The sequence below is a fragment of the Leuresthes tenuis genome, unplaced genomic scaffold (genome assembly GCF_036924035.1).
Source record: "Leuresthes tenuis unplaced genomic scaffold, fLeuTen1.0.hap1 SCAF_3, whole genome shotgun sequence".
In the NCBI taxonomy this organism is placed as follows: Eukaryota; Metazoa; Chordata; class Actinopteri; order Atheriniformes; family Atherinopsidae; genus Leuresthes; species Leuresthes tenuis.
In genome coordinates this window covers 22,611,216-22,632,135 of record NW_027325357.1, presented here as the reverse complement: position 1 = coordinate 22,632,135, position 20,920 = coordinate 22,611,216, and the positions used below count along the sequence as shown (strand labels likewise).

The 20,920-nt window shown below is 40.6% G+C and overlaps 2 protein-coding genes across 3 annotated transcripts in view; both read right to left on the bottom strand.

The window, feature by feature from the left end:
- myorg (myogenesis regulating glycosidase) overlaps positions 1-11,376 on the bottom strand; it is a 182,687-nt gene extending 171,311 nt beyond the window's left edge. The window contains exons 1-6 of one of the 2 annotated variants that reach the window (XR_011915206.1): positions 11,213-11,376; positions 11,085-11,135; positions 10,829-10,948; positions 9,994-10,736; positions 7,539-7,917; positions 3,646-7,370 (exon numbers count right to left, since the gene is read on the bottom strand). Coding sequence is in view for 1 of the 2 variants with exons in the window: in XM_072382597.1 (XP_072238698.1) it covers positions 5,579-7,370; positions 7,539-7,801 (2,055 nt within the window). In the remaining variant the exon portion in view is untranslated. Of the gene's footprint in view, positions 1-2,482; positions 7,371-7,538; positions 7,918-9,993; positions 10,737-10,828; positions 10,949-11,084; positions 11,136-11,212 lie in introns of those variants that run through there. The other variant, XM_072382597.1, reaches the window with a different exon arrangement.
- A 2,074-nt stretch (positions 11,377-13,450) lies between these two features.
- Positions 13,451-20,740, bottom strand: LOC140304203 (BOS complex subunit ncln). The gene is made up of 15 exons (XM_072383188.1): positions 20,599-20,740; positions 18,440-18,630; positions 18,067-18,211; positions 17,801-17,898; positions 17,589-17,666; positions 17,342-17,445; positions 16,990-17,078; positions 16,752-16,891; positions 16,479-16,657; positions 14,942-15,029; positions 14,788-14,826; positions 14,284-14,456; positions 14,130-14,183; positions 13,968-14,046; positions 13,451-13,696 (listed from the first exon to the last, which is right to left on the bottom strand). Exons 1-15 carry the CDS (start codon positions 20,738-20,740, stop codon positions 13,640-13,642), a joined length of 1,656 nt encoding a protein of 551 aa, XP_072239289.1. The 3' UTR covers positions 13,451-13,639.
- Positions 20,741-20,920: the final 180 nt, after the last annotated feature.

The window sequence follows — 20,920 nt, the reverse complement described above, 5'->3', positions numbered from 1 at the left end:
CCAGAATATGGAGTGTGGCCTGCAGGGTCTTTGGCCCTCGCTTGTTAAATAAAAGAGCTGACTGGCTGATTGATAGACCCTCAGCAGTCCCTGCACCTCATATGTTTCCCAGTTCACTGCCTTATATACGAATCCTTTGTTGGCCCAGCCTGCGTTAGCATTTGTTAAATGTGGTGTTTGATGGATGACACCAATTTTCCTCCAAAACCCAGATGAGACACCCAAGCACCTTTCCCACTTCCCTGGTTCCTCCCCAGGTAAACCCCATAAGCATGACAGGACAGAAGTGTTCTAAAACAGTATCAATCAAACAGCTTTGTGCATGGCTGGAGCAACAACGCATCGTTTCAATTATGCATCTATTCTTTGGCGCCTGACATTTCATTCAACCTCTTATGCCCTTTGAGTCACAGAGGAAGTGCCCTGCCCACACCTAAGTCTGTGTTTTTTCACAGTTTTCTTACATTTCATCACCTTGTACTATATTACAATATAGTTCAATACATTAGACTAAACTCAGATTCAAGACAGCTTTATTGCCACTGTTTTCAACAACAATAAACTAGAATTACCACCTTGTGGCTGTGTGCCTCGGCAACCATTCAAGTTGCAATTTACATCCATCTCTCCTTTTTTTTCTGAGTTATGGTATTGAATAATGCTCTGGAAAGTATTCATGAAGAACACTTTGATATCACAGTGAAGTTGACCTTTAAACCGTTTTAAAGGTCAACTTTTCTAATAAGTCATCATTTCATAATCACCTCCAATTACACATTTTTGGAGGATTTTGTAACAATCGCAGAGTTGATTCTTGAGCTACAGCCAAGAATACACACTAAAAAAACACCACAATCACTTTGGCATAGTTTCTTGATTTCTTCATAGTGTCTGATTGTTTGGTCTATATATCAATATCCACTGGGCTATATATATTTCTCATCAGAAAGTTGGTGTTTAGGTGCCATAAATAATCCCAATAACAAAGATGAAGCTCAAACTGAGGTCATCCAATTTCTTGTTTGTTCCAGTCAACCGTTTGAAACTGCACCACATTAAAGAAGCAGCATCGGCAATTCCCTACATTTATAGAAGTCAGACAAATGATTTGTCATTAGAAAGCAAAAAAGATTTTTTTTTAAATAAATCTTAAACAAAGAAAAATGACCCACTGAGTATACATGTTTATTAAAGTTATTAGTTCTAACACATAATGGACTAACTCATTCGACTAAATCATCACACCCAGTCCCTAAGTTAACAAAGGCTGCTACACTGAATGCCTGAGGCATGCTCTGAAATCCACAAAGGCTGCTGAAAAGTGTCAGCCTGATGCAGTGCGCCGAACAGACAGGTGAAAAAGATAAACAGATGCGAGACCAGTCTCTGGAGTGTTGGGTTCATTTGTTACTCAGCGAGGACAGACATATTCCTGTCAGACAAGCCGAGGCAACACCAGATGCGAGGTCATTCCAGTTACGCAGGAAAAAGCTTGGGTTAAGGACAAAGATTCTCCCTGCACACGAGAAATGGCCATGAGGTTTTATTTCCCCTGTGGTCGTGTACCATAAATGCTCACCCTGAATTTAGCTCCAAGGAGCCAGAAAGGCCTTTTAAAACAACTGAAGCTTGTTTATCGTTTGTCACCTCAAAATGTTTTTTGTGATAAGCCTAGAAATTTGAGTGAATTATGCTACTCTGAAATTCTCTTAGTGGATGTCTGATCTGTCATTAGCACTTTTATATGTTGTCACTGTTAATTCAATGCCTCTTTGTTTAAATTGATCTTGATTCAGTTATTGTTTCAAGTGTGAATTTCTCCAGATACACCGAAAATGGAATATTAACTGGATTATGCTAAAAATAAAGATTTAATTTGCCCTGAAGTTTCTGTAAAATATATGTGCCTTACACCTATATCACACCGTGTATGACACATGGAAGACACACTAAAGTCTTTCATGGAGGATCTGGAAAGGTACTTGAGACACAGTGGCTCCTAACCAGAACAACTGGCATCTCTCCTTCGCAGATGGACACACAGGTGGGCTCACAGGTGGAGAAGGAAGGGAGAAGTGCTCTGCCAGTTATGTGTCCTGCTTGGAGAATGTGTGTATGTGCATAACATCTGGACCGTGGTCCACTGACATGTTAGTAAAGAAATTAATCAATGAAGCTACACTGCACCCTTCTGGGCAGCTGCAGCATCACATGGCCAAACCAACCAAGATTTTATGTGTCATTTGGTAGTTTTTATTACCTAGTTACTAAAAATGAGTAAAATAATAAATGTAAGCAATGCAATATGTTAAATCAAATATCACTACTACTAACAAACTATACATTTTGTCTTCCTTCCTTCTTTTTTTTTTTTTTAAATAACATGAAATTCAACATCTGCTTCCACACACGGATTAAAGTAAAAATATGATCAATGAAGATGCGTTTTTCGCATGTAACCGTCCTCTTTTCTCTCCAAAAATTCTCCCAGAAAACTCCCATCGAACCCTAAAGTTTCTGACCATCTTACATAAATGATTTGTTCAGTCTATGAAAAGATGGGCAGGACCAAACAATGCGATTGCAGAACGCACACTGGCAAATAATATCGATCCAAGCAACACAGAGACAGCTAATCAATGAATGTATGTCCTCCCCGCACAGGCTGCAAGTCAAGATCAATTCTGTAGACAGATTAGACATCTGCAGATAAAGTGAAGTTTTGAGCCATATCCCACTGTTGTGAAATAAAACAAATTCCCCAAACATGAAAGATTGACTACAGCTATGAGAAATGGAGATGCCTGACTGTTTGAAGTCAGAAAGAACAATCATGTTTAATGCCGTAACTGTAATAAATATTGCAGCTGCTGTCTCCTGCTGTAGTAACTTTATCTTTCTCATTCTTTGTGTCTGGTCATACACTTTTATATCACTGGCTCTCTGGCCTCACATCATGAACCACCAGATGATTTATTGATTTCAACACAGACTCCAAATAACCTGCACAATTGTTTCATCACCTTGTCATTATTGCCCCATGATGAGCCGGGTATAAAAAAAGTTGGAGAAGTCCCTCAAGGGTGTCTCTTTCAATATTGCACAGATTGGCACATTACTTTTCATGTATTGCACACTCATAAGAGGTTATAGGGTTGTTAGTGGCTCACTGATTGCATGGGCAGCTGACTGACATAAATTTCACATCTATTGGTCTTTTTTTTTTTCCTGGTGTTTTATTTATTGGTGATTGTAAAAAGCAGGAATCAGAGATCGTTCTTACAACACTCGTGTAGGTTTGAAAAACCAATATCAGTCATAATAGCATATGTAACCATTTGATATTGTAATTAAAAAAGCTTGCTGTGGGCTTGTTGCCAATTTAGCACAAGTATAGGGGGGGGGGGGGGCACACTCATTTTATTTTATTACATTCATACAAAATCACATTTCAAAATTTAAAATTAAAATAAAAAAAATTTAAAAATCAATGCACCCTTTTAGTCACATGCAAATGTTGCTCACTTACAATGAAAAGCAGAAAAAAACAGAGTTAAAAAGAACTGAGAAACTGAGACAGTAAATAGCCTCGGAGATTGGCCTGGCCCGGACGCTAACTGAGAACTGCTATAAATAGGTGGAGACACGATGGTAAAAGCAACAAACAAAAGCCACTGGGGTCAGAACAGAAGCTGCAAGTGAAAGACACAAGTCTGCTTCAGGGTGCATAGTGGGTCAAAGGCAGAGGGCAGAAATAGATTTTAAAAGGGGACATTGGAGACTGGACTGCGTCTCAGCCTCATTTCAAAAGGCATCTTTTTAAATCGCAGCTTCAAAAGCCCGGCAGAATCCATCTCAACATTATGTTTTAAAATCCACCGCAAGAGCTACAGAAAGCCTAAAATGGATGCCATTAGAACAAAGAAATCATTCCTTCTTGTTAATTAAAAGTCCTTTTACTCATGTCAAAATTATCTTTGAAAGATCAGAGTCTGCTATGATATGCGAGGCATAAGTGATGATGGCCCACATTCTCTCTACTGGAGTCTCGTGTATTCTTTGTGGAATGTCAAGACGGTGGAATCTGAGTGTTGTCTTGACCATTAATGAAAAGATCGATGTCGGTTTCATCGGGATATTAAGATACATGATTTTATATGATGTACTTTGATCTAGCGGGAAAGAAAACAGCTTGCAATGACATATTGGAAGATTCAAGGACAGCACCTTGTCTGAAGAACACAGAATATGCTACACTAGGTCCTGCGGCACTTGTGATAATAATCAATAACAGGTTCATTTACACCACAGATTTGGCTTGTTAAATAATAAACACAAACTATAAATGCTTAGAGAAAATAACATTTTAAAAAATGCGGCAGAGATACAAAGAGATATCGATTAGGTTAAAATGTTAAGAAAAACGCATTAAGAAAATTCAGTGATAACAAAAAATGTAACCACTTAATGTGCTGATTTAATTCAGCAGTATCCATTACATATAGCATGAAGTTATTATCACTCATTCCATAATGACGAAAGGTCTCAAATGTTACAGAAGAGCTTATTTGTGATGTGGCAGTCAACATATTAGACATAGTATTACTAGCTGCAATACTGTCCTCAGAGTCTGCATTAAAGATGGTTACCAAATGCTTCACAAACACCACAGCCTGAGAAACACGTTACCTGAGGAAGAGGAGCAAATCCCGAAAAAGACAGCACAAGGCTAATTCTTCATGGCTAAAAGTTGTTACATGACACTATGTTACATGAATGAGAGCGTGTCAGTTGTAATGATTAACCCTCAAGCTTTTGTACCGATAAGTGAAGCGTAAAACCTGCCTCGCTGATGAGTATCAAGAACAGATGAATAGGACGGTCATTAGTGTCACAGGAGAGTAGGATATCCCAAGCCGTCATGTAGACTAAAGTCTGCTTAATGGCAACAACATACGCCATCAGTTGTTTGGCGTACCTGACATTCAAAGTGCTGTTTAACTCAGAAATATAATTGCTTCATGGCATGAAATTCACAGTTTGTATATTCCCTTTTCACTATGTAACTTTTAGCAAATACATTTTTTTAAAGTACTCAAAAACTCATTTTATAAGCTTTAAATCATACCATTTTGGTGCCACAGTCCTACTGGGTCTTGTATGGCACTGTTGGCACAATGGCCGAAGCTTGCTGATGCTGCAGAGATCATAAAGATACTGCTTTATAGGACTTTTCTTCCCTCTACTCTTTTCATATATCATTGAGCTTGGAAATGTTACAGAATATGGCGCATTCATTTCCAAAAGGAAAAATAAAATGAAAAATTAGGACAAAATTAACACCGAGGTTTTGAGCGGTGGTGAGAAATGTCGCATTTGCGACATAATTTTATGTTAAAATGAAAGTCCTTCAAAAAAATCTTCATATTATGTTGTGGATAGGCTTTTTCATAAATAAACTTTTCAATTAATGTCCCTCCTGTTAACCACAAAAAAAAACAAAAAAAAAACACTTGTGGGGCTTGTCCCACAAGCGAATTGGAGCACACTAGACTCAAGTTTGTAATTTCCTATTTTGTTACACCCAAACAAAGTAGGCAATTTCATCCAGATCCACAGGATAGTCTGTAAGGTGCAGTGGCTCTTTGATGTCAAATCTCTCCCCTTTGTAGCTTCTCCAGTGGCCAGCGGGGAGGTAGATGTCACGCTCTTGCTTTCCAGGCTCCAAAACTGGAGCTACCATGAGGTCATCCCCAATCAGGAACTGGGAGTCTATTTTATAGGCTGTCTCATCGCCTGTGGCAATCCACCACAGGGGACGAATGATTGGGTCCCCGGTGTCGACTACCTCGCTTGCCAGCTCAAGGACCCGTGGTGCAACAATACTTTCATGCAGGGCTGTGTATTTTCGAGCAATTTCAACCACCTCGTCACCATATTCCCATGGCGGAACAGAAAACTGCATGGAGGGCATGAAGGCCGACAGCTCCAACCAGCGGATATAGAGCTCTCGATCAGGTAATGCACGCTTTCCATCTGTGCGGTTCAGATAGGCATTCCCTCCGATCATGTCTGGTAGAATGAACTGGTAGCCCAGAATGCTGATGGTGAGCACTGTGGGAATAAGAGATTTGAGACCTAACTCATAGCCCCACACAGAATCTCTGTCAATTGGTCTGAAGAAACAGGATATGTTCTGTGACTGATAGCCGCTGCGTAGCTCAGCTCTATCATTGTAGAGAATAGCCATTTCTGTGTAATGTCTTGTGAAAAAACTTGGGTCCCGTATTGGAGCCCAAGTGCTAAATTTCCATGGTAAGTAGTTTGTCTCTCCCGCATCAAATTTAAAAGAGGCCACTCCAAATCTTGAACGCAGTGAACGTAGCTTGGAAGCAAACCATTCACGGGCCTCGGGATTTGTGAAGTCCAAAATGCCGCCAATGCCGTTCCACCAACGCACCAAAGCCGGCAGCCGGCCTGTGGGCTCTCGAACAAACAAGCCCCTCTCTACACAGAAATGGAAGTTTGGCGAGTCATAATTAACAAAAGGGTGAATCCAGAGCGAGACCAGAAATCCGTCGGCTTTCAGCTTCTGGAACATGGCCGTGGCATTGGGGAACTTAATTGGGTCAAACTCAAATTCTCCATACCGGCTGGTGTAGCCATCATCTATTTCCAGATGGCTACAGTTGAAGTTGTATTTGCGGATGTTGGCAGCATATGCTAGGAGCTTCTCTTGGTCAATTTTAGTTTTATGCAATGCCCAAGTTGACCAAATAGGATGGCTGAACATGACCTTGGCAGGTACTTTGTATGGTTTGTTGAAGTATCTGCGGACCATGTACTTGTGTATGGATGTCACGTCAGAGCCTACGCAAACTCTGTAGCTAAGTTCAGCACATGGTATCTCCCCAGGGTTTGGTTTGAACGGACTATCGTTGTATCGTGCTTGGAAGTACATGGTCTTTCCAGTGTCATTCCAGCCAAGGTGGAAGGGCACAGAATTATTGATCTTGATGGCGGTGGCGTTGGATGAAAGCCAGTAACTCTCCAAAATACCACCAAATTCATCCCGATTTGAGTAGATGTCACTTGTAACAAAAGGCTTGGGAGCCTGTTGGCCAGAGAGAGAAATAGGCCAGTGCTGAATTGCTGACACCGCACCTCCATACCAGTGTGCAAATTTGTAGGTCATGGCATGCTCAACAGCAATGTCAGGAACCAGCTCTTCCCAACGCACACGGTAGCACTGCACTGTGTCCTTAGGCCGTACGGTCTCAATAAAAAAGTTAAGTTTTCTGTCAGTGGTGCGTTCACAACTCAGAAGCTCTCCTTCTTTAGAGCAGGAGTCCAAATCAAGGGTCCCAGATCTGTCAAGGTTTGAAAATGATTACATTAAAATGCACTTTTCCTGACAGAAATTTCCAAACTGCTATTGGCATATTTAAATTCAACATTTACAGTCAGATTTTTCATGCGTATGAAATAGTCAACCAAGCGAATAAATCAGCTTGAATTAACTCTGTAAAATGACCTACCTGAAATCCATTCTGAAAACAATAGACCCTCCTTGGTTGCGAATGATATAGCCATCTTTATTCAGATCCAGCAGCTGAGTCTTCAGCAGCTCAGCTTTGCGCAGCGAGGCGATGTAATAACACCAGGCAGTTACAGCGGCGATCACCAGCACCAGACCAATGACTCCCGCTCCGACTAAAGGTCGGGTGTCCTTGGTGTGTTTCTGCTTGGGGATAACATCTGTAATTGTGCCCCCAGCTCCTCCTGGTACTACTTGGTACATGACTTGTGCTGTTCAGTGGCCAAATCCTTGACGTGATGTTCCACAGATCATCAAAAAGTTTGGCATGGAGCTCCTTCTTTTGGACTCTGGCCCCGACGTCACGTCTGTTTGCCTGTCTGTCATCAGAATAAGATTAAACCCTTTTTTTTTCTTTTCTTTTTTTTAAAGAACCAAGCTTTCAAAAAAGTATTTGCATTCATCATATTCAAACTGGATTTTAGAAGAAACAATGAATATCTAATTATCTTGTACAGTACACTCATCTGATATTAATCATAAGAATATATTGAGGACATTAACTAAGAAATCCAGGAAAAATGGAAATTAAATGAGAGATGCTGTACATCTTTGTTTTCCTTCCAGTCCAAAGCCTCTGTTGAATCTAAATGACTGTCCTACAGGCTCTGCATTGCTGAATTAACTTATTTCACAGTGCTTAAAATGTATCCGGCTCTCAGGGTGTAGACTTAAAAATATGTTTGAGATTTAACTAAACAAATCTAGTGCCAATTACCAATAAAAAAAAGAATGAAAGTGGACATTCCCAGCAGTAATTCTAACGTAGGAGTTACGTTGAAAGAAGACTCATTTGTATGTACGGAAGTTAAGAGAACCAGCAAAGGGGATTGTGGCCCTTAAACCACTGCCAATGCCAGGAGGGAAAGGAAAGAATACTAAGCGTTGTGCTCCATCAAGCTCGATTGACCAAACTGAACAAAACCTGGATCCTTCTGTTCAATTATGAAACTACTGGAAACAAATGCAAGAAAATAAATGAAAGAAAATCTGAGAAGACACAGATCTACATCTACTGCATTCTACACCAACTTCACTGCAATTTCCAAGCAAGCGCATGAGGTAAAACTCCTTTGAGTAATTAACTGGCTGACATTAGTTACAGGGGCTTCGGCTAATCAGAATTTGATTAGAATGCACAGGGAAACAAGTCTGCAGTCCAGTCCAGCTTACCTCTTTGCTGACTAGTCCTAACTGCAATTGACCCTCGTGCTTTGCTCTGGCAGCAGGGGTCGATAGTAAAAAATGCTGGCTATTATTTAGCAATCTAATTGACTAATTCTGTGTTCCACCACACTTACTATGGATTTCCCCCAACAACCGAAGTGATAGTGTAAGCCTGCCATTAATTAACAGAGAATTAAGAGTTGATTCCTTGGAGATCCACACCAGCTGCTGGACTCAGGAATTGACCAGGAATGTAATCAAATCATAAACCTGTTCCAATTATCACTTTAATGGAAAAATGTTATCGCAGATCCAAGTACTCAAACCAAGACAATCTCTCACTTCAGATATTTAATTTGAAGCATATTTCCTAAAATAATCAATTAATCTTGCAGTTCATAAAACGTCCTGAAAAGCCTGTAAGATGTTCCTGTTTCCACGAGGCCAACGCCTTGAATCCAGCAGCTGAAAACATATTTTCAATATGAAAACATATTTTTAAAGCTCCTCAAGCACTGATAAAAAAAAATAATAATTAAAAATATCAGAACTGTTTTCTATTGCTCAGTTCACAGTTGTAAATGTTTTTTGGGTTACTTTTTTTTTTTTTTTTTAAAAATACGCCAACTCGGAGGAATAACAGAAAACTGTCTGACTATGGTATTTCTTTGTTTACACTGACATGAGGAGGGTCTGTTTCTGCAATTTCAGCTGATTCATTATCGGACGTGGGGAAACAAACGCAAAAGTGCTGAGGCGGGCAAGGCAGCTGTTTCAGTCACACTCCTTTAAGAATATGTGCGTGTGTGCGTGCGTGCGTGCGAAGGGTGTAGCTGCATGCTAATTCTGGTCATGTCCTCGCTGTTAATAAATTTGAGCATGCACGCGCGGGGCGGAATATAACCGCAACGGCACAATCAATTAAAGAGAAGAGCTGTTATTGTGGTGTTGTTGTTTTTGAGTGTTTAACTTTCCAAGTATGTTAAGTGCATTACAAACGCAACCTAATTGCAAATGCACACTTTTAAGGTATTAAACAAAATGTATCGAAAAACGTCAATACTGAAACAGTCGATGTGGAGAAACCGTTGTTGTTTAGCGCCCCGGAGAGTGGTACGAGAAAGTCAAAGGAACGCAGACAGCTTGGTATCCGTGCGCGCGTAACATTATCGCTTTTGTAAATTTAGTTGTTTTTTTCAGTTCGTTTGTGAAGAAATAGTTTTGCCTACCGATCAGAAGCGGTCTTCCTAGTGGTATAACTTTGTTTGGCACAGTCCACCGCAAAAAACTCAAAGGGGGATCAAAGCGTGGGGCTGCGTCTCCGCCTTATCTACGCCCACAACAACACGGGAAATGTAGTCCAGCAGGAAAAGTAGTGCTCTTTATTTACTCACTCCGCACAGGTTACAGATAAAGCAGTTAAAGCAGTACACAGCGGTTTAATTACACCATGTAACATACTGTTGATATAAAGAGAAGGCAAACAGAAATAGTAAAGTCAGACAAAGGCTTCTATAAAGCTACATTTTAAATACTGTATTTACACTGCTTGTATGTTTTAGTCTAAGTTCAAGTTCTTTATTACCCTTCGCATACATTTAATTTTTGATAGTACTATCAGCGTTTTAACCCTTCCAATATTCTAACTTTAAAAAAAAAAAACAGCACACATGATTTAATCATCACAAGCCTGCTGCATGTATGGAGATAACATTAGGGAGGATACCACCTTCATTATTCACTCTTAAAACTTGTTAAGTAGCATAGAATTAAATAATAGTTCCAGTCCCTCATTCTGTATGGGAATACCCAGAAATTCCTTCAAGGATCTCAGCAGGCAGGGGCCACATCCCCACTTTGGAAGCCAGATCTCCACCATTCCTAATAAAGGCTTTCAGACACAAACTCAGGATGTATTATGTAGTGTCCGGCTTGGTAGGGTCTCACCACATGGAAGCAGCTGTAGCAACCACTGTCGAGAAACCACATAAGCTGCAAATCAGACCTCGTGGGATTATTTATTATACAAAAAGACAAAGAGATTGCTCTCAAGTGTATGCGCACCTATAATCCAGGGTGCTGTTGGAGCAACATTTGCGGTATTTTGCCCGTTGAAAGCCGCTGGGAGCTGCAGAAAGGTTGCTAGTTTTGGGTCTTGTTCGAAGCTGAGCTCCTGCTTGCTGGCTGTAAAAACCAATGTCATTCTCTCTATGTTATTATAATGGCACCACTTGTTGAAGAGCTCAGCTGTGTTTACCAGCTCATTCTGTGTTTGAAGGGTTCTCAGGCCTCAAGATGAGTTCAAAGGTTGTTTACTTACACGAGTTGCAGTGCTGAGGGTGGATTGACATGTCTCTGATTATCCATTATCCTGCAAAGAGAATCCATCAAAATCAGTGTGTGTTTGTTGTTATCTTTGAGCTATAGGTTGAGTTGATTGATAATTACTTTGGGGGGTTCTTCAAATTGGTGTAAAGCTGAATGCCAGAGCCGGCAGGAGACTTTGCCGGCTGTAGTTTCTGCATTCTGTCAGCAGATGGCAGATACTGTGTCTTGACTGCAGAGACAGGAGGCATGTGCTGTGGTTTGCCAGCATTCTCTGTGTTAAGAGAGTTTTCCAGACAAGCTGTCGCAGGATTGTGAAATGAAAAATGTCTTACAGGAGGGAAGAGAGGACGGCCAGTGTCCACAGGGTTCAAGGGGTGCGACAGTGCACGTGTTGGCTTGTAGCTGTTCTGAAGACTGCGAGGAAACAGGAAGTCCTGACGGGGGCCAACAAAAAGAGGGACATAGCCAGAAATAATAAAAAAAATGAAAAAATAGGGTTAAGGCCAAGAAGATCTCTGTTATAGACTTTTTGTGCACAATTTTCACCAGTTTCTTTTACATGTTCATCTTTTTCTTTTTGATCAGACAAAGGATGTTACAAACTACATGCAAACTTTATTTTTTCTTTATTCCAAACATTTTAACCTCGCCTGAAATCGTTCGTCCCACCTCAGCATTGCATGCAGAAAATAGATTTGAAATACCACTCAGATTTCCCTTGTATGTGTTTTTTTTCCCCGTATTATCGGCACAATAAACAGAAATATTGGAAGAGGTGAGCCAGCGTTGCGCAAACTGAAAATATTGTTCACATTAGGTCATATTTCTCCTGCATTGTTTTTTTTTCTTGTTCCTTTAGCACAGTTTTTTCTTCACTGTAGACAGCACTTTCTTAGTTCTGTTTGCAACTGGACTAAATAGACATGAAGGAAGTACTGAATACAACATGGGATACAGGTTATACCAATTAGACCAAAGACACTTTTACATGGCTAAATGAAAGAGAGTGAACCATTTTGTCCTCTCAGACTGTATGAATTATATCTTTTTTATTTTTCAACATTATATTGAGGTAAAGGACTAGCATTTCTTCTGGACACTTATTATCCAACAAACTCAACACACCATTGCAGGATCACGAGTAAATCGTCTGCTGTTAGTCTGACAGTTCCTTCATGTGATACAGAGGGCTGTGCATCTTACCGGTCGTGGCTGAGGGTTGTTCCTGCGGTTGGCTGATGTTGGTCGAAGTTCTGTTCTTTTCACTTTGCCTGGCAAGCCAAACTGCTCTTTGTACATTGTGATGTAGAACTGGGGAGCCATCGTCACTAATGGTCTTACTGTTTTTTCCTCAGCTTGCCTCCAGTCTGTCTAAAAGTCTGTCTGCAGTATCCTTCTCCTTGCAGCCTGTTAGCTCCACCCCTTTCCTCTTATCTGCATACCTTCTGCTTTTACCTTCTCTTATTATTTTTCAGAATATTGGCTAATATGTGTGGGTTTTATTGTTGCTGTGTCAGCAGTTTATTTTATCATTATATTATTCTGTGTTTTAATGTGTCAAAGCATAGGATTTCTCTTGCAAAAGTAGCAATAAATCCTGCATGGGGATTCTACCGAAGAGATCAAACTTTTTGTTTAACCTGTTGCTATTGTGAGGATGATGATGAATCTAGTCTGTTGGGACAGGTTAAGAGCATCCTTGCTGAAGCAGAACACCTCTTTGTGCCACCTGAGCGCTCAGTCACTAATCCCTCAGAGCTCTGAGCCCCCCGCAGAGACACACATACCTGGGGTCACTGTCCTTGACCTGCTTCCCTCCCAGCAGCCTGCACCAACACACAGCACAGACCTCAAACACTGACACCTTGTCATTTTATCTTATCAGATCTGCAGAACTGGAACAAGCCAGCAGAGGAACTAGACTTTAAAGAATCTACCACCATCACCCACTGTCACCTCCATTCACTGTCAGCATGCTACTAAAGCATTAATAATTCACCAAGCCCCGTAGGGAGCCATTGTGTCTGTGGCGCTCTCACTGAGTTATCTGTGGCAGCAACTGGCCGTTCATCCACTGCAGTGGTTGGGTCTCATTTGAAAGCCATGTGAAGCCCAGTTAAATCTATGTCAACAGATGCAGAGCAGAGGGCATGTGGAGTCAGTGTAGAAATGTAACAGGGATATCCTTCATGGGAGCACAGACCAGATCCAAGTCGTGCTTCGTGTTCTCAGCTTTGATAACGAGCCCCTTTATTTATTTTTTTCAGAAATCATTATCACATTTTTTATTACAACAACAAATCCAAGCTAAGTCTCTCCATACAAAGTTCAGAGACTTTGTAAAAGATGAAAGGTACAAAGATATATGGAAACCTTATGCATTTCAAAGCAAATGCAAACTTCACAGGTTATGCATATGATCATTCCGAGAAGATTCATGTTGAACAGCTTTCATGTTCTGCACATTCACAGAAGCAAACGACCAACGTGTGCAGACCGAACTTCAAAGCCCTTGTCATAGCCTCAGTATTCGTAGACATACAGTTTTTACTGCTGCTTGGATTTAACTGCTGCTTTCAGTTTTGTGTAAACACACCCGAAATTCTGTAAAAGACACAGAAAACAGACAACAAACTTTATGTGTGTTGGGTTTTTTCTTTATGTCTGTACTTTGAAACTTTGTGAAACGTTACACTCTGTTAAATCAACGACTCAGGTAAAGTACAAGAGCAATCTTTTACCAAATTAAGTACTTGACTTCTAAATTAAATGTAGGCCTACTAAGTCATATTCCACCACTGCATATTAAGTGCAGCTTTGTTTGTCTGCAGAAATAAATGATGAGTGTACAATAAATATAAGTGCATCAACAGACCTGAATTGTGTAGTAAACGATCCCCAAATATGCAGCAATGCATCCGCCCAGGAAGAGATCGAAAGCTGCCGGTTTCACCCTGAAAAGAAGTGTGCGTCAGTTTCCTGAATGTCTTATTGAATTCATCTTGTGCACAAACGCCATTGGAGCCCAGGAATTTACCTGTACATCACCACTGGTTGATTCATTTGATCAAAAAAGATTATATCAGGGTCCCTGGAAGAAATATCATTAATATATAATTAATATCATTATATAGTTTTATTTCCTCACTTAGTGCAGCTGAGAACAACAAGAAGTGTGCTGCATGTATCACCTCTTGTCCTGTCGGAAGGTGTGTCTGTGGACTTGCTGCAGGTAACGTTTGAACTCATGCTCTAGAGAGTTGACCAGCAGCATTTGACTGGGCTCCTTATCTAGCAGCTGGGTGGCCCGAGGGACTGACGTCAAGAAGGACATCAAACTGGACATTCGACTGTCCTGAAAATCCTGCGTTGAGAATATAGATGTGGGTTCACAGAGAGAAGCAGGTGGGAAACATTTAATGTTCCATCCCATAAAGACAAAAGTTTGTGCATGTTGAAAAGTCTGTATGGAATTTTTTTTTTTAAATGTGTCTTTTCATAAATGTGACATCAGGCTCTAAAAATAACCTAATTACATTGACACTTGATAAAATCAAATGCCCCAACCTAAAAAAATAAAGCTACCTTTTGCTGAACCGTTTTCAAATCCAGTCATCTGAAGATACAAGTACTGTGTAATGTCGACATATTAACACAAGAGGGCAGCACACCAACCAAAATAACCAGGAACTTACCAGCTGGCCCTTAAAAATCTGTACATCTTTTGGTGAACCCTGAACACAAAGTAATAACAGATTAAAATTATTTAGAAACAAAATAAATGATGAATATGTGTTATTTGTCATTAAGAAAATATAGTGTTTTTTTTGTTTTCTTGAATTCAATCACCTTGTCTGAGAGATTGTACATGTACCGTGCCAGTGTTTCAGCTATGATGATGCCATTGCGTTTAAGTTTCCTAAAATCCACTTGTGTCCTATGAGGTAGGGTTCACATGAATTAAATGATGCAATAAAAAGCATTTTAGTATAGCACTGTGCAAAAGTCTTGAGTTATTCCTCATTTCTTCATATTACCAGCAAAACAGGAAATAGATGCATCCATTTACGACACAGCCTAAACAGTCTCAGTCAAACTTTCTTGTAATTTCTTAAAGTGGTCTTCAGAAACAGTTCTCCAGGCTTCTTGAAGGAGACCACAAGGTTCTTTTTTGGATGTTTGCTGCCTTTTATTCTGTCCTGCTCTGCCAGCATTATTCCAACATGCTTAAACAATGAAGGTCCAGAGGATTTATGACTCCATAAGATCTGATGTCACCGAGTTTCAGCCCGGTTCTTGGGTCATTTGGCATACCTCAACTTTTTCTCCTTGTTTCTCTTACTTAAGTATGGGGTTTTTAACATCCATTTTTCCTTTTTTTTTCAGAAGGCTTCAGCAAACAGTAGATGGATCAACTGATGTGCCAGATGTATCTCTTAAGTCCCTTGTCAGGTCATTGCTGGATTTTTTTTTCCTTTTTCTTACTGTTAATCTGCTGTAAATGTTTTTCAGGTCTCTTCGGGTCTCTTCTTTCCTTTGTCCTCCACTTGTTTTGTTTTCATCCAATAGTTCTTTGAGAATCACCTTATTGGTGCAAAACTACTTTTTCGTGTCTGTCAAACTGTATCGTCTTTGGAAACTAAAGAAATGGTAACAAATTATTTTTCTTTAAGACAAGCTGGGCTTGTGTGGTTGTTAGCAAAGTTTCCTCAAAGCAAGAGGGCTCCAGGTTGAAATTATGCCTGGGGCCTTACTGTGTTGCATGTTCTCCCTGTATGAGTGGGTTCTCTCCAGGGACGGCTTCCTCCCACTGTCCAAAAACATGCATATTGTGTTTACTGGTGATTCTAAATTGTCCGTAGGAGTGAATTTCAGTGTGCGTGGTTGTTTGTCTCGTTTGTCTCTGTGTGGCCCTGTGACGGACTGGCGGCCTATCCAGAGTGTATACCCCCCGCAACACTAAATTGAATTAAGTGGGTATAGAAGATGGGTGGATTTGTATAGAAAACGAATGGATGAGACAGGCTGTTTGTAACAAGGTGCCTAACAACTTTGCTAAATTCTCTGTCATGTCTGTCATGTTATGTCTTTTTATGCTTGGATGATTAATAGATCATTATTAATAAACAAAACACATAGTCTTTGGAAATGTTCAGGTACAAGGACTGAACTGAAAAAAATAAGTGAAAAATCAGCTAATGTCCAAAGAAAAACTTGGACAGGCCTTCAGAAAGTTTGGAGAATTATTGATCAAGACCACTTTAAAACATTTCAAGAAAGTCTGGAAGCAAAACAAAAAAGTACTGAGGGATGGCTGAATAATTTTGCACACCACTTTATGTCATGTGTTCAATCATCATAGTCATAAACAGTATTTTGAGCTTACATTGTGTCTAGTACAGAACCACGGAGCTCGGATTTGGGGTCTTCCAAATGAGACAGAGTGAATCCCTGGATCCTCCGCAGGCTGTAGCGTTCATGCTCCCAGGCTACCGTGGACTCTACAAGATTGATCTTCTTGTGAACCACTCCCACCTTCACCCAAGGAAATCTGGAGGAAACCACCTGGGGGGAAAATAAACAAGAGAAGCGCACAAGACCATTATTTCTGACCAAACATGCTCACGCTTGTTCTTACAGTGAGAGTAAAACCAGTAACCTCCTCCAGCTGCTGAATGAAAGAGTGCGCAGGAGTGTCAGGCTTGGGAGGGCGGGACACATGTGTGTACAGGTCATCACCCTTGGCCAGCGTATCCAAACACAGAACAAATGCCACATTGTCATGGAGCAGGCTGGTCTCTGGGGGGGAAATGTTTAGTTGAAAGGTGTTTGGATTCATGTTAGCACATACAGAACACATTCCATATGTTTAATGGTTTGTAGAGCTGGAGACCCACCAGCATGGTCCAGATTCTCCTCAATCCATCTCTTTGTGCCAAGGAAGTTGTATTTTCCTCCTCCAGTCAAGGAGAACATTAGATTATACCTAAAACAAAACAAAAAAATACCCTTTTTAAGTAATCATGACCTGTTTATTGGAGATCCATCAAGATGATGACAAGAAAATCTGATATTTGTGTTTTGTCAGCATATCGTTTTCCTTTAGGTTTATGATCTAATTTTCTGATAGTAAAACCCATAATTATTGATGAGTGTTCTCATACGATTATGAGTTTGTAGTGTTGTATTTTAATGTGCTTTGTGATAAACATGAATGAACGTTGTGTGAAAACTTAATCTGGAACTCACTGTGGTCGAGTTCTGGAGCTACTATAAAGTTTCTGGAAAATACGTGCCAGCTCCAGCAGGATGGTGACTCCACTGCCGTTAGAGTCTGCTCCGTATGACAACCACTGCGTCACACACAAACACACTCATGCATAAGATCATCGCTATAATGATTCAGCTGACATTTTAGGAAGAGGGGAGACAATCAAATCATTTGACAGATGAAAGCTTTGCAAATTAAAATGAAGTGCTCCAGGATCTGACTCACCGGAGCCAGCCCATAGGAGTCATAGTGGGCAGTGATGACGATGGTGGGTACATCCTCTCCTGCTCCGGGAAGCACTCCCTGAAATATACATCACCATGATGAAGAACTATGGGCCAATCAAAGAAAGGTATGAAATAACAAAACTTGAAGAGCTTTTGTGTAGGTTTGAATTCCTCTGTGCAGAAAAAGAAAGCATCTCATTTCACACTTACTTCCAGTGTAACTATAGTATTGTCAGGGATGGCCTTAATAGGGGCGTTGTTGCTCACTAAGATCTGAAAGGCTGTAGCTGTGACCATACTCCGGAGAACTGCCAATAGTAAAAAATAAAGTAAAAGGTGTTTTCAGTTTATCACGATCACGGTCTGTTTTGTGACTGCTCATTCCATGCTCGCCTCTTTCATTTACCCTACACGAGTAGTGTTCAAATAGGCCCTTCAAAGGACTACATGCCCTTATATTCTGCTGCATGTCTTACCTCTGACAAATATGGATGAGGTCCGTGTGGCTGCAGCCTGTTTGACCTCCTCGTACATGTAAAGCAGCTGTACATCCTCGGGTGCTACGTACACTGGAATAAGGCTCTCCCTCTGCACAGCCTCACTCTCACTCAACATAAAGGCCTGAGAGAAGAGAAATAAAGGTTACCAATTAAGAGCTGCTTAAAATCCTCCTTTCTTTGAGGCTTCCTCTTCATTTCCGTTCCAATTGTACGTCATTCTTGAAACTTGAAACACAGTTTCAACATCTGAATAGTCAAAACTTGGATGCTGAAATGTGTCTGAGAGAGATGAGAGAGAGATGTCTTTTTTGGTTCCTCGCAGCTCGTTTCAGAGCAGCTGATTCATTACCCGTATGGTGTCATGAGAGATGCCGGAGATATTTTTTGGCAGCAGGATCAGTACGGCAGCTGCGCTTTGCTTCTGGGCCTCGAGGTATTTCTCTGTGGTGAAGTCCTGCACCTTCATGATGACACAGCGGCGGGTCAGTGATGGCTCGTCTGCTGAGCGTGCCTCCGCCACAACAATAGCTCCACGGCAACCTGAGAAGAAGAGACAAGGAAAGTGAAATTAGGCAGAAATATTAAGTTAGTCATAATTTTTTAATCCTAGTTTTAATGTTAGTGTTTTTCTTCCTCTGTTTTATTTCGAAGTACTAAAGTATTTTGGCAACTGCTCAGTTCTCACTGGTGAAGTAAATACATAAAAATGGACTTCAAATGGAGCATCCTGTTAATTAATGACTGCTCCAATGAAAAACACTAAGACCATAATGTGAATGTTGTTCATATCAACGCACTCTTACTTAACTCCCATACATGGACATTTTTCCGAAAGAAACATGTGGTCGCACTCCAAAGTTCAAATAAACTTGGTCAAAGTTTCTTTTATTGTAATAAAGTACAGTAAGTGGAATATTAACTGGAACTGGATATTTTCAGGTTAAGCCCTTCGTAATGTGATAAAAAAAAAAGCAGTCCACAAAACTGATTGTTAAGATTGCAAGAGAAGCAAATGGCCTTCAGATAGATTCAGTAGACTCTGCATTGGTGGCGCATCAATCCAGTGTGAAGGCACACTTAAAATATGGCTTAAACAGAAGTGTCCTCAAAATAAAACCTTTCCTGCATCCTCACCGCAACATCCAGCATTAGAAATGTGCAGATTAATATTTAAACAAGCCTAATGCAGTTTTTAAATTAATGTTTTGGCCACAATGAGCAATTGAAGAAAAAAGGTTGCAGAACTCACAAAAAAAGACCTCTCATATTGTTGGGTTTCTCTTGCAGCTTTTGCTTCAAATTCTATCATAGACTAACTCAAGAGACGCTCACAGCCCACCAAATTTAACATGAAAAAAAACCCTCCTTGGATGGGTTCCAAAACAGCAGTTCATGCAAGAAGGCACAAATCACAGAACGAGAAGCAGGAAGAATTAATGAAAACTTTTCCGAACAAAAACTGAAAGACTTTTGGAAGCTGTGATTCTTGCCAGAGGAGAAGTTAGTTTTTTCCAATTATTGAATAACTGTAAAATATGGATTTAAAAAGTAACATACTGAAGAAAACTGTTGTGTTTTGTTTGACTTTTTTGGAAATTAGGTCACACTTAGAGGTCCCAGGGTCAGGATGCAAACAGTGGGGCGATCCTTCTTTTGCCGTCGTTGCTCCCAGACTGTAGAACAAACTGCCCCCGGATAGTCGCACCACCACTGATCTCAGTCTTTTTAAATCGATGCTCAAGGCCCACTTTTTTAGGCTGGCGTTCATTTCTGACTAGGGTGGTCGAGCTTTTTAGGTGTAGTCTTTCTGTCAGGTCCTTTCTATAGAAGGCTTTTAATACCCTGCAGCGTTGCAGCACTTTAGCACTTTTTTAAATTGTGTTTTTATGTGTTGTTTTTGTGTTTTATGACTTTATTGTAAAGCCCATTGGGTACCTTTGGGCTATTGTAAAGTACTACAGAAATAAATTTGATTTGATACTGTATTCACTCCCTGTTCACAGCAGCAGAAATTATGACACGGGAGCTCAAACTTATACATATCAGTGTATTCTGCTACAAATTTTTATAATATTTTCTATTTTCTTTCCATCCATTGCCTATACCCACTTAATCCAATTTAGGGTCGCAGGGGGGCTGGAGCCTATCCCAGCTGTCATTGGGCTAGAGGCAGGGTACACCCTGGACAGGTCGCCAGTCCATAACAGGGCCACACAGAGACAAACGAGACACACAACTGTTTTTGGGTGGTGAGGGGAAGCCGGAGAACCCAGAGAGAACCCACACAGACACGAGGCGACGGTGCTAACCACTACACCACCATGCAGCCCTGTAGTTTTCCAATTTTAATATAAATTAGATCTGCTCCTCCTGCCTCAATTTGAACTCTTGGATGAACATATTCCTCTTCCATAATTTAAAAGTTTAACTGATCTTCTTCTCTCAAATGCCTCTTGCCAATGTTTGTTTCACTCTTATATAAGCACAGCATGCTAGGTGTGATCTTACCATGCTTTTGCTGCCCCAAGTTGTACTGTTGCATGCGATAGGCAGTGAACTCGTAAGAGGACACGGCAGGTAGAGCAGAGCCATGCAGGTGCTTCACACAGAGCAGCAGCACAACAGCAGCAGCACTGCTCAGCAACATCATGTCTTGTGTGGCTGTGATCTCAGTCTGTGAGAGAAGGATGATGTTAGCTCTCATACAGCTTGAGGCCACACAAACATGTATAGGTAACAACCAAATATGTTTTCATAACAGTTTGTAGGTAGGGGGGATTCAGCAGGACAGACCAGATGAAACAGCATTGTGTTATGGGACACTTTTAAC

Excerpts from the sequence above, each read along its gene's own strand:
- LOC140304203 (XM_072383188.1), bottom strand. The coding sequence starts at position 20,740 with ATGATGTTGCTGAGCAGTGCTGCTGCTGTTGTGCTGCTGCTCTGTGTG. Across the intron at positions 17,899-18,066 it reads CTCATCCATATTTGTCAGAG|TTCTCCGGAGTATGGTCACA; the intron begins GTAAGACATGCA and ends TACTATTGGCAG. Across the intron at positions 14,827-14,941 it reads TGTACAATCTCTCAGACAAG|GGTTCACCAAAAGATGTACA; the intron begins GTGATTGAATTC and ends CTTTGTGTTCAG.